The sequence below is a fragment of the Gorilla gorilla genome, chromosome 10 (assembly GCF_029281585.2).
Source record: "Gorilla gorilla gorilla isolate KB3781 chromosome 10, NHGRI_mGorGor1-v2.1_pri, whole genome shotgun sequence".
NCBI classification, from domain to species: Eukaryota; Metazoa; Chordata; class Mammalia; order Primates; family Hominidae; genus Gorilla; species Gorilla gorilla.
Window position 1 is genome coordinate 15,956,250 of NC_073234.2, and position 13,521 is coordinate 15,969,770.

The following is a 13,521-nucleotide window of genomic DNA, read 5'->3' on the forward strand; positions in this document are numbered from 1 at the left end:
CCTAATAAGAAAAAAGTTCAAAATTACTGGAGCAAGTAAGACTATTCATTGTATCATTTTACTCATTAGCAAAGGAAACAAAAACAATCTCTATATGGTTAATCATGGAATTTAATTAAGGTGCCTGCAGAAAACATTAAAGGATTTCCGCCAAAATGTTAACAGAAGCAACAAAAACAGCACCAATACAAGAAAATAAAGTCAGTGTGTATCATAAATATACTGTATAGTCTTCTCCCAAGCAACATAACAGCCACTAAATACTTTTTGATTATCTACTTCATACAAAAGCAAAATAGCAATTACCTAGCATTATCATTCACATAAAAGTATAGCGGAGAGATCTCAATATTATAGTTACTCTTTTAAAATTAAAAAAAGGAACAGAAAAAACATAAAATGACAAGACTAGTAAAATCACCTAGTTGCTATCAGAAAAAAAAAAATTAAGGAATTTGTAAAAATCACAGAGCTACGTATTTGAAAATATGGTAGAATACTTGAAATTATCTGTATAAGCCTGATCACCTTAATAAGTCCCAAAATGCTCAGAGAAAGCAAAGGCTAAAAAAACTACAGGTTGGTGCAAAATCAGCTGCGGGTTTAAAACTGCAATTACTTTTGCACCAACCTTTATCTTCAATGGCAAAAGCCACTATTACTTTTGCACCAACCTGTGTCTTCCCTTAGAAAAGAAGGATTCAGAAAGAATCGACTGACCATTTATAAGTTCAAACAGTCTCTCTCTTCTGAGCACCTGACCAGAAGGGAGGGAGTCAAAATAAAGGAAAGAAGGAAAGCAAAGGAGAGAAGGAATGGAAGAAAAGAAGGAAATGGGGGAAGGGGAAAGTGAAGGAATAGAATGGAAGTAAAGGAAGCAACAAACAGAATGAGGAAAATAATAAATGGGTAAGAAGAACTATAAAATCTTCAAAATAAAAAATGTGATGGAAATCTACTTAGCTTTCTAAACTACAATAGCCACTCCAGTCTCCACTAAAATACTGATGAACCCGACCCTGAGCCCAGCTAAGCAAATATGGCAACTAAGCTGCTTTATATTTATAGGGGGGTTAGTAGACGTACAACAGCCACTTGCTATAGAACAGACCCAGTCAGCAGTACAGAAGTTCACAGCTTCAGCAAAGTTGTAGCCCTGGTTAAATCCAGAGTGATAGGCACGAGGAAATGTCACAACAAACTCGCCAGCACACTGATTGGTCCTGTACACCTAAATGCAAATTGGGAACAGGGATACAAAAATAAAAAATAAAAATAACAAACAGAGGAAGACAGATTTTATTAGATAATTTCAGATGCATTTTCTAAAACTGAAAACAATAAAGCATTAAGTTACACATATCAGAAAATGGTATCAGAAACAGCCAGAATTCTACCTTCTTAAAATAGTCACTGATAATAGATTATAATTCATGACAAGAATTAGCAGCCAAAAGAAATTCTCAAAGAAAAAACATTACTCTCAACGAGCTACAAGTTTCTTAAACTGATACAATTTTTACAATTTAGAGAATTTGTTTTATTCTTGTATCGTAAATAGTGGCAAAGAACAGAATTTCCTACTACTTTTGGATAATTTTTTGGAACTAACTAAATTAACTCACATGGCATATGAGACATCCCCAATGAGATGTCGCCAAAATCAGTTTTCCTGAAATCTCACTTTGTTTTACAATAATACTGTATGTCTCTTGAAAAGTCTCAGATTCTGGTATAAATTTATTCTTTAAAAACAAAGTAACATTATAAATGTTAATCTACTTTCTCTTTAAGGTTATGATGAATATTTGATTATCTATAGTAAACTTGTTAAATTTATACTTTATCAGGCATTAGCTTGAATCTGAGAAACATCTTCAAACTTAGGTTGAAAAGTGAAAAAGGTATTTGCAGTATATTTTTATTTCATTATCTCATGTATTAAAAGCTAAGAAATCTTTACATGAGAAAATAAGGATAAGCAAACTTATTAGTGATTAGTTATTAGGATAAGTATCCTTATTAGTTGTTAGTTATTAGGATAAGCATCCTTATTGGTTATTAGTTATTAGGATAAGCATCCTTATTAGTGATTAGTTATTAGGATAAGCATCCTTATTAGTGATTAGAGCCACCACTTAAAATACCTGTGCTTTGGTTAAATAGGGATAACAAAGAATATCAGATTTTTGTTCAAAGTAGGATGTAATATTTACTGAAAATAGAAGGTTATATGAATAGGTAGCTGTATATAAAGAATGATTCATACTTTAACACTCCCCTTCTTAATCAGATAAAAGTTGTTCCCTGCAGAGTACAAATTCTAATTTGGCTAAAAGATGATATGACTCATTTCTAGTTACAAAACAAAGCATATGTTGTGATTCTATCTAATCAAAAGCTAAAATAACTTTAAATTAAAAATACTGGCTGGGTGCAGTGGCTCACACCTGTAATCCCAACACTTTGGGAGGCCGAGGTGGGAAGACTGCTTGAGCTCAGGAGTTCGAGACCAACCTGGGCAACACAATAAGGCTTCGTCTCTACAAAAAATACAACAATTAGCCGGGGGTGGTGGTGTGCTCCTATAGTCCCAGCTACTCATTAGGCTGAGGCAGGAGAACTGCTTGAGCTGAGCAGGTTGAGGCTGCAATGAGCAATCATCGTGCCGCTGCACTCCAGCCTGGGCAACAGAGCAAGACTCTGTTTCAAAAAAAAAATGAAAAAACAAACAAACAAACAAAAAACTGAAGGAAGACACCAAAAGACTCACAGGCACACCATGCTCCATTAGCACGTTGGGGTTCATGATGGTGACTAACTGATGCAGAAGATCAGGCTGGGATTCAAATAACTCAGGGGCCAGCTCTCTCATCACCTCCTCCAGTTGCTCTGCAGCATGAGATGGCACACCATACCATGTCTTTGGCTCCCCCCTACCAAAAGAAGTAACTGTTTAGCTAGGCAGAACATGGTACCAATGAGGCTAGGGTATCTGATTCCAAACCACCAAATTATAATTAACTTGTCTTATTCCATGATCAGATTATATGCCCTGAATTCTAGCAACCATCTTATAAACCTGTGCTGTTGTTCACAATAGGAGCTAAGTAAATAGTAGTATGTATAGGCAGATACAAACTTATCACCACAATTAAAAAAGCAACTCAGCACATGAACTCTGTAAGGCGGATCGGTGAAAACACCTTCAAACGGGAAAGACACTATATGAAAAGTAAACACTGTCCCAAAGGATGCTGACACATGACCTTGATTCAGAGGTCCATGTGAATAATGGACATTTCAATTATCCCCACAATGATCAAAATAAGTCAGTGCTCTCTAGGATACTTCTAAATAGCTTCACTGAGTTCAATTTTACTACCCAAAGAAATAGGCCAAGGCTAGAAATTATTGAAACCTTAAATATACTTCTGTCTATAAACCTTAAAGATCAAAAACCTGGCATCATTAATCCACTAGACTTTAGTAGAGTTCATGCATGCTGTATTTTAGACTGTACATACCAATGCAAGTAGTTGATGGAATAACTCCAGTGATCCTCAATGTGCCAGCAAAAAGAAGAGAAACACATTCCCACATAGAGCCACGGCACTTTCATACCAGAGATGTCCACATTAATATGTGCAAGAACAGACTGTTCCAGGACAGGCATGTTATTCAAATTCCAACCAGAAAGTGCATATTCCTATAAGAGAAAAAAAAACTGTAAATGTACGATCAGAAATGAAAAGTGCTCAATAGAAATGTCAAGGGAGTCTTCCCAGAAAAACTTTTTTTATAATATTTATAATAGTCTAGTGCATACAATCTGTGCTCTTTGCTATCCACTACATGTAACTCATATAACTAAATATTTAATCCTACCTTCTGTCTATGTTCTATTTAGATTTCCCTTTATTTCAGGTACCTCTGGTTTACTCCAAAGCACATGAGCAATTCTTGTTATTCTCCAGCCAATCAGGAAAACAGTATGAGACCCATCTTAATACAACATCACTATTTCTATTTTATAGCCAGTAGCATAATTTCCTAAAATGTTTACTACTATATTGATAGAATGGTGCTAGATACTGTAAAGACAAAATATACATAATCCTGAACTTGTGACAACAATGAAGACTGACAGGATGCAGAAAGTCACTGCCATCACTCCTAACCATTATACAAACACACCTAGAAACACTGGATAAATTGTAACAATAAGACTGACAGGATGCAGAAAGTCACCGCCATCACTCCTAACCATTATGCAAACACACCTAGAAATACTGGATAAATTGTAACAATAAGACTGACAGGATGCAGAAAGTCACCGCCATCACTCCTAACCATTATGCAAACACACCTAGAAATACTGGATAAATTGTAACAATGAAGACTGACAGGATGCAGAAAGTCACCACCATCACTCCTAACCATTATACAAACAGACCTAGAAATACTGGATAAATTATAACAATAAGACTGACAAGATGCAGAAAGTCACCGCCATCACTCCTAACCATTATACAAACACACCTAGAAATACTGGATAAATTGTAACAATAAGACTGACAGGATGCAGAAAGTCACTGCCATCACTCCTAACCATTATACAAACACACCTAGAAATACTGGATACATTGTAACAATAAGACTGACAAGATGCAGAAAGTCACCACCATCACTCCTAACCATTATACAAACACACCTAGAAATACTGGATAAATTGTAACAATAAGACTGACAGGATGCAGAAAGTCACTGGCATCACTCCTAACCATTATACAAACACACCTAGAAATACTGGATAAATTATAACAATAACCAAAAAAACTTCATAGCTGAACCCAAAAGAAAAGGGAATTCCCAGTTTCTGGAAACAGAGTGGAAGCAAGCCATAATGAAAAAGGAAGCTGTTGCGAGAGTTTTCACAGGGGCTTCTACTTGGATATTGGCACTGGAGAAGGACTTTCAAACATCCATCTCTGGAGCCATATGAGGCTGTGACTTAAAGTGCTTATCATCCTTATGGAGAGCAGTTCTCAAAACGGGATCCAGAGGATCCACTAAGTCAAACTATTTTCACAATAATTCTAAGACGTTATTTGCCTTTTTCACTTACATTTTTGCAGGAGTACAGTGTGAGTTTTCCAGGGGAAAGATGATATGTGCTATCATAACAGACTGAATGCAGAAGCAGATATGAGAATCTGCTATTAAAAAGTTGATAACTGAATGTGGATGTCAGGAACTGGCAGGGGTGGGGGTAGGGTCATTATTGTGCTTACTGTTTAGAAGTTTCTATAATACAAGTTAAAAATAAAAAACCCTCAAGGTAAGAAGTTAAAGAGCCAATGACAAAGCTAAAGAGAATTTGTGAACTAGAAGACATGTTTGAGGAGATTATCTATAATGCAGCACAAAAATATATAAACTATCAAACTGTAATTAAGAGTCACAGAGAGGCGGGCTGGGCACGGTGGCTCACACCTGTAATCCCAGCACTTTGGGAGGGTGAGGTGGGTAGATGACCTGAGGTCAGGAGTTTGAGACCAGCCTGGCCAACATAGTGAAACCCTGTCTCTACTAAAAATACAAAAAATTAGCTGGGCATGGTGGCGGGTGCCTGTAATCCCAGCTACTGGGGAGGCTGAGGCAGGAGAATCACTTGAACCCAGGAGGCAGAGATTGCAGTGAGCCGAGATCGCGGCATTGCACTCCAGTCTGGGCAACAAGAGCGATACTTCATCTCAAAAAAAAAAAAAAAAAAAAAATAGAGAGAAGCTGGGCATGGTGGCTCATGCCTGTAATCTCAGCACTTTGGGAGGTCATGGCAGGCAGATGACTTCAGCCCAGGAATTTGAGACCAGCCTGGTCAACACGGTGGGACCCCATCTCTACAAAAAATACAAAAATTAGTCAGGCGTGGTGGCGTGCGCCTGTAGTTCCAGCTACTAGGGATGCTGAGGTGGGAGGATCCCGTGAGCCCGGGAGATTGAAGCTGTAAGCCGAGATCATGCCACTGCACTCCAGCCTGAAAGACAGAGTGAGACCCTGTCTCACTGAAAAAAAAAAAAAAAAAAAAAAGTCACAGAGGATGGAATAACAAAGTCCAACACAGGTTTAACTAAGTATTCCAATAAGAAATGACAAAGAGATCTATTCCTAAAGTTCAACAGGCTAACAAAAAAGGAAATAAAAGAATCTCAACAGGTTATTACTCAATATGTTTTTTGATTGGTTGGTCAGCTGGCTGGCTGAAAAATAGTGAATTTCATTGAAGAGACAAGGTCTACAAACAAAAAGAACACTGGGAGGCCGAAGCTGGTGGATTACTTGAGGTCAGGAGTTCGAAACCAGACTGGCCAACACTGTGAAATCCCATCACTAGTAAAAACACAAAAATCAGCCAAGCGTGGTGGTGCATGCCTGTGGCCTCAGATACTCAGGAGGCTGAGGCAGTGAGGTTGGAGGTGGAGGTTACAGTGAGTCAAGATTGCATCACTGCACTCCAGCCTGGGCAACAGAGCGAGACTCCATCTCAAAAAAAAAAAGTTACAATACAAGGTAACATATATAAAATTCCAAATACATATAGAAGAGAAAATACAGTTCTTCAGAGGACAATAAAACAGTGATCATCATGGGTTTGGACTGTGATATGGTTTGGATTTGTGTCCCTACCCAAATCTCATGTTGAATTGGAATCCCCAATGTTGGAGGAGGGACCTGGTGGAAGGTGACCGGATCATGGGGGCAGATTTCCCCCTTGCTGTTCTCACAATAGTGAGTTCTCACGAGATCTGGTTGTTTAAAAGTGTGGGGCAACTCCCGCTTCTCTCTCTTCCTCTTGCTCTGGCCATGCAAGACGTGCCTGCTTAGCCTTCACCTTCTGCCATAATTGAAAGTTTCCCGAAGCCTCCTCAGCCATGCTACCTGTACAGCCTGTGGAACCTGTACAGCCTCTCTTCTTTATAAATTACCCAGCCTCGAGTATTTATTTGTAGCAGTACAAGAATGGACTAATAAAGATTGTTAGGAAAACTTCACAGCAAGGAAGAAATTGTGTTGAGCTTTGAAGGATAGATAAGATTTGAATAAACATTCTAGGAGGAAGAGCTACAAGAATGTAAAAGGTAAATTACAGAGAGAATATACTAGTCTAGCTGGTGAAAAGGCAGAATGGAAGAGTCATACTCAAAAACACAGGAAACATTAGAAAAAAAGATTAGATCTTTAATCTTAAGTTTTGGACTGAGAAGCTGAGATTTATCCTATATTCAAAAGGGAAACATAAGTTTTGAAAAACGAAACAATATGATAAACATAGAATCAAATATTTCTAAACTTTTTTTTTTTTTTTTTTTTGAGACAGAGTCTCACTGTTGCCAAGGCTGGAATGTAGTGGCACAATCTCAGCTCACTGCAACCTCTACCTCCTGGGTTCAAGCGATTCTCCTGCCTCAGCCTCCCGAGTAGCTGGGATTACAGGCACCTGCCACCATGCCCGGCTAATTTTTGTGTTTTCAGTAGAGACGGGGTTTCACCATGTTGGCCAGGCTGGTCTCAAACTGCTGACCTCAAGTGATCTGCCCGCCCTGACCTCCCAAAGTGCTGAGATTACAAGCATGAGCCACCGTGCCCAGCCTATTTCTAAACTTTTAATTATGTAAAATTTGAAGTGTAAACAAAAGTAGACAAAATTGCATAATAAATTCCCACTGACCCATCAATCTTTAAATGTTAAGTGAAAGCAATATATTAGAGAGACTGCAGAGAGCAGCAGTATGCACAAAGGAGTTAAACACAGCAGGCCTGAGACTGGTGTCCTTTGAAAGGCCTACTAAAAGTTTGGCCCATGGCTGGCATCTAGACACTTGAATGGTAACAATTCCCTACACTAATATAAAACTTCCCCTAAATGATAAAAGTGACTCACAGTGCCCCAGACTATTTGTACAGTGTGGTTTATGCCGAACTCCCGCTTTCCTTCTAGGAGTCTGGAATTTTGGTATGTGATTCACAAAGGGTGCCCATGTCACTAGGCCCCAATAAAAGCCTTGGGCACTGAGTATCTAATAAATACACATGTAAAGCACTAAACACTTTACATGTGTTGCCATAATTTGTTACTGGTGTGATTAAGCACACCCTATGTAACCCCACTGAGAGAATACCCTTGGAAGCCTGTGCCTGGTTTACTCTAGACTTTGCCCATACATTGTTTCCCTTTGCTGATTTTGCTTTGAATTATTTCACTGTAATAAATCATAGGCATGAGTCCTCCCTGAACATCACTGAACCTGGGAATGGTCTTGGAGACAGCCAATACAAGATGATACTGTAGTTATACAACACCGATATACAACCACAGTATCATCTCAACACGTGACAAAGACCTAAGCAAGAATGGCTGTAGTGGGAATGCAAAGAGTCCTATCCTATAGAAAGCTTTAAAAATGAATTAACAAAATTTAGTCAATGACAATACGGAACAAGGAGGACAAGCAGAAAAAAATCTTTCCAACATTTCAAGTCCTATACTTACTTTTACTCCTCAGAAGCCCTGTTGGTAGAGCACACTATATTCATAAGACACAACTTCCGGCAGGCGCAGTGGCTCATACCTATAATCCTAACACTTTGGGAGGCCAAGGAGGGCAGATCACCTGAGGTTGGGAGTTCGAGACCAGCCTGACCAACATGGAGAAACCCCATCTCTACTAAAATACAAAAGTAGCCAGGCGTGGTGGTGCGTGCCTGTAATCCCAGCTACTCGGGAGGCTGAGGCAGGAGAAACGCCTGAACCCGGGAGGCAGAGGTTGTGGTGAACTGAGATCACACCATTGCACTCCAACCTGGGCAACAAGAGCGAAACCCCATCTCAAAAAAAAAAAAAAAAAAGATACCAGAGAGGTGTGTTACCAGATACCAAAAGGGTAACTCATATCACAGAAGCTCAACACAAATGTATAATTCCCAGTGAAAAGTTGGTAGTTATCTGCTATTTTACCAGAGTAACTTTCAGAGAGTAATAAATGTATATAAAGTATAAAAAGTTTGAAAATTTCATACACATTGTCTAATTAGTCCCTAAAATCCTTTTGTCATAAATGGGTTCTCTCCTACCATCTTATAACAAAAACAGAGTCCTGAGTAAAACATTTTTGCTTAGAGAATAAACAGCAAATCTGCAACCCAGTCAACAAAAAAGGCTTCACTGCCTGTCTCTTAATACTTTGGTTGATGTCTTTAATGCCTGGGAATCAATGTTTCGATCTATTTAAAACTAAAAAGAGAAAAGTTTTAAACTTAGGACATTTAGCAAAATAATTCCAACAAGTTAATCCAAAAACAATTACTTAACTCAAAGAGTCACAGTTGGAAGACAAATAAAAGTTATACTAGGCCAGCTGTGCAAACACCTATGTTACATAAAAAATAATACAGGCAGCCAGCCAATACACCCCCCAACACCAATGATTCTCATCTCCTGAAATTCAGAACCTTGTATAACCTCCACCTACACCAAAGGGGACTGACCTATGTAACCAATAAGATATTGCAGATATTAAGAAGTCTGATTTTTTTTTTTTTTTGAGACAGGATCTCACTCTGCCACCCAGGCTAGAGTGCAGTGGCACGATCACAGCTCACTGCAGCTTCAACCTCCCCAGGCTCAAGTGATCCTCCCACCTCAGCCTCACAAGTAGCTCCAACTACAGGCGTGTGCCACCACACCCAGCTAATTTTTGTATTTTTTGTAGAGACAGGGTTTCACCATGTTGCCCCCATGATATTCTGGACCTCCTAGACTCAAAAGATCCACCTGCCTCAGCCTCTCAAAGTGCTAGGATTATGGGTGTGAGCCACTGCACCTGGCCAAAAAGTCTGACTTTTGAAGTTGGGTTATAAAAGACATTGCAACTCCATCTGGCTCTCAAAAGCCCTATGTAGAGGCCTACATAGCTAGAATCTGAGGCCTCCTGGCAACAACCTGTGAGTGAGCCATTTTGAAAGCAAATCCATTAGCCCCAGCCAAGCCTTGAAGAGACTGTAGTCCCATGGCAACCTCATGTGAGACTCCAAGCTAGAAGTATCATTAAAAAACTATCATTATCGGTCGGGCACAGTGGCTCACGCCTGTAATCCCAGCACTTTGGGAGGCCAAGGCGGGCAAATCATGAGGTCAGTAGTTCGAGACCAGCCTGGACAACATGGTGAAACGCTGTCTCTACTAAAAATACAAAAAATTAGCTGGGCATGGTGGTGGGTGCCTGTAATCCTAGCTACTAGGGAGGCTGACGCAAGAGAATCACTTGAACCCGGGAGGCAGAGGTTGCAGTGAGCTGAGATCGTGCCACTGCACTCTAGCCCAGGAAACAGTGCGAGACTCCATCTCAAAAAAAAAAAAAAAAAGTTATCATTAGCACAAATGCTTGACCCACAGAAACTATGAGATAATGAATATTTGTTATTCAGCCACTAAGGTTAAAAGTAATATGTTACTCAACAACAGAAAACATCAAACAGCCAGGAACAAAACATGCATAGACCATCCATCTAATAATCACTATCAAGGTCAAAAGCTGCTCCTATCTAACGAACACACGGTTATAAGCCTGCATGTCTCCACATTCTTACATGAAGTTGGAGTAAAAGCAGAAATAGATAAATGAGTATGTTTTCATAAAATTCATACAAAATTCAATAATGGAGGCAGGATTACTATTTACATTCTTAATATTAGTTACTTAGGGTTGATACAAAATAATCTTTAAAAATTCTGTGATCTGTAAAACCTTAGAAAATGTAAATATCTGCTCAAGAACAATTTAAAAATTCAGAACAGAAAATTCAGAAAAAGGCAAAAGCTAAAAAATGAAGTCTCTCTCTAATAATGAGATTACTATCTTCCATTTGCCAATGGAAGGGTGTGAAGACATTCAGGCTGATACATTTCTTTATAGATACTTATACAAACAGATTTAAAATTCAGTGACATTAAACATGTATACATTCCAACATTGAACTGTTCCTATAAAAACCATCCCCATATAATCTAGGTTCTCCGTCCTGTTATAATCATTCTCTTTCTCACTTGGTAAATCCCAAAGTCTATTCTCTAATCAATATTATCCTAACTTTGTTATCCTAACTTGTGGTCTACCATGACAAAAGGGAAAAAAAAATCAGTAACATGAGGATAGAACCAAATAACACTAAAAACTAAATCACAAACACACAGCCAAAAAAACCAGAATAATTAGATTGTTATAACTAAAAATAGCTAACACCAAAAGGCCATAATAGAGAAATGGAGGCTGGGTGTGGTGGTTTACATCTCTAATCCCAGCACTTTGGGAGGCCAAGGTGAGCGAATCACGAGGTCAGGAGCTCGAGACCAGCTGGGCCAACATGGTGAAACCTCATCTCTGCTAAAAATACAAAAATTAGCTGGGTGTGGTAGTGGGCACCTGTAATCCCAGCTACTCAGGAGAGTGAGGTAGGAGAACTGCTTGAACCTGGGAGGTGGAGGCTGCAGTGAACCAAGATGGTGCCACTGTACTCCAGCCGGGCACCAGGGCAAGACTCTGTCTCCAAAAAAAAAAAAAAAGAGAGAGAGAGAAATGGGGGAAAAAAAAGACATGGGACACAGAAAACAGCAAAATGGGAGACATAAATCAACCATAGCAATAATTACATTAAACGTAAACAGACTAAACAATCAAAAAGCAACTGTCAGCTTAGGAAAAAAAGCAAGATCCAATTATATGCTATCTACAAGAGACACACTTCAGATTCTGAGACACAAACAGCTTCAAAATAAAAGAATGGAAAAAGATACACCAAGCAAACGGTAACCATAATAAAGCTACAGGGGCTATACTTTTATTTATATATCCTCTGTACTATGCAACTTTTTTTATCATGTGCAACTCTTTTAATAGGAGATAAATTACTGCCAATTATAGGGGGAAAGAAAAAGTGTCAAGAATCAAAGTAAAGAGAAAAGAAATGAATTACCAGCTCAATTCAGCTTTACAAATACAGATCATCTCCTACGTGATAGAACTGTATGTATATGTTACACTTTAAACACATATTTGACAATCTACCCACTCAGGTGTTGAAGGAAACTTATTTCTGGACCTACCAATAAAATGTGATTTTTTTTTCCTCTTGGAGACAGAGTCTTGCTCTGTCGCCCAGGCTGGAGTGCACTGGCATGATCTCGGCTCACTGCAACCTCCACCTCCCAGGTTCAAGTGATTCTCCTGCCTCAGCCTCCAGAGTAGCTGGGATTACAGGCAAGCGCCACCACGCCCAGCTAATTTTTGTATTTTTTTAGTAGAGACAGGGTTTCACCATGTTGGCCAGGCTGGTCTCTAACTACTGACCTCAAGTGATTCACCTGCCTCGGCCTCCCAAAGGGCTGGAATTACAGGCATGGGCCACCGTGCCTGGCCTAAAATGTGATTTAAAAAAAAAAAAAAAAAAACCTGGGGAGGGGCGTTCCAAGACGGCCAAATAGGAACAGCTCTGGCCTACAGCTTCCAGCGTGCTCGACGCAGAAGACGGGTGATTTCTGCATTTCCAACTGAGATACCTGGTTCATTCACTGGGACTGCTTGGACAGTGGGTGCAGCCCACGGAGGGCTAGCTGAAGCAGGGCGTGCGTCACCTCACCCTGGAAGAACAAGGGGTCAGGGGATTTCTCTTTCCTAGCCAAGGGAAGCCATGACAGACTACCTGGAAAAACAAGGCACTCCCGTCCAAATACTGCGCTTTTCCCAAGGTCTTAGCAACTGGCAGACAAGGTGATTCTCTCCCATGCCTGGCTCCGCAGGTCCCACACCCACAGAGCCTTGCTCACTCCTAGCGAGCAGTCTGAGATCAATCTGCTGAGGCAGCAGCCTGGCTGGGGGAGGGGCGTCCACCATTGCTGAGGCTTGAGTAGGTAGACAAAGCACCCTGGAAGCTCAAACTGGGTGAAGCCCATGGCAGCTCAACAAGGCCTACTGCCTCTAGACTCCACCTCTCTGGGCAGGGCATGGCTGAACAATAGGCAGCAGACAACTTCTGCAGACTTAAACATCCCTGTCTGACAGCTCTGAAGACAGCAGTGGTTCTCCCAGCACGGCATTTCACCTCTGAGAATGGACAGACTGCCTCCTCAAGTAGGTCCCTGACCCTCATGTAGCCTAACTGGGAGACACCCCCAGTAGGGGCCAACAGACACTTCATATAGACAGCTGCCACTCTGGGACGAAGCTTCCAGAGGAAGCATCAAGCAGCAATATTTGCTGTTCTGCAGCCTCCACTGGTGATACCCAGGCAAACAGGGTCTGGAATGGACCTCCAACAAACTCCAACAGATCTGCAGCTGAGGGTCCTGACTTTTAGAAGGAAAACTAACAAACAGAAAGGAATAGTATCAACATCAACAAAAAGGTCATCTACACCAAAACCCCATCTGTAGATCACCAACATCAAAGACCAAAAGGTAGATAA

General features: G+C 40.1%; 1 protein-coding gene across 2 annotated transcripts in view; it reads right to left on the reverse strand.

Annotated features, from left to right (window-relative positions):
* Window positions 1-13,521, reverse strand: part of KDM5A (lysine demethylase 5A) — a 107,713-nt gene that overhangs the window by 46,631 nt on the left and 47,561 nt on the right. For both annotated transcript variants that reach the window (XM_031001168.3, XM_063693735.1), the window contains 3 exons: window positions 3,528-3,709; window positions 2,774-2,936; window positions 1,112-1,231 (listed from right to left, as the gene is read on the reverse strand). In XM_031001168.3, coding sequence (XP_030857028.1) covers window positions 1,112-1,231; window positions 2,774-2,936; window positions 3,528-3,709 — 465 coding nt within the window. The remainder of the gene's footprint in view (window positions 1-1,111; window positions 1,232-2,773; window positions 2,937-3,527; window positions 3,710-13,521) is intronic.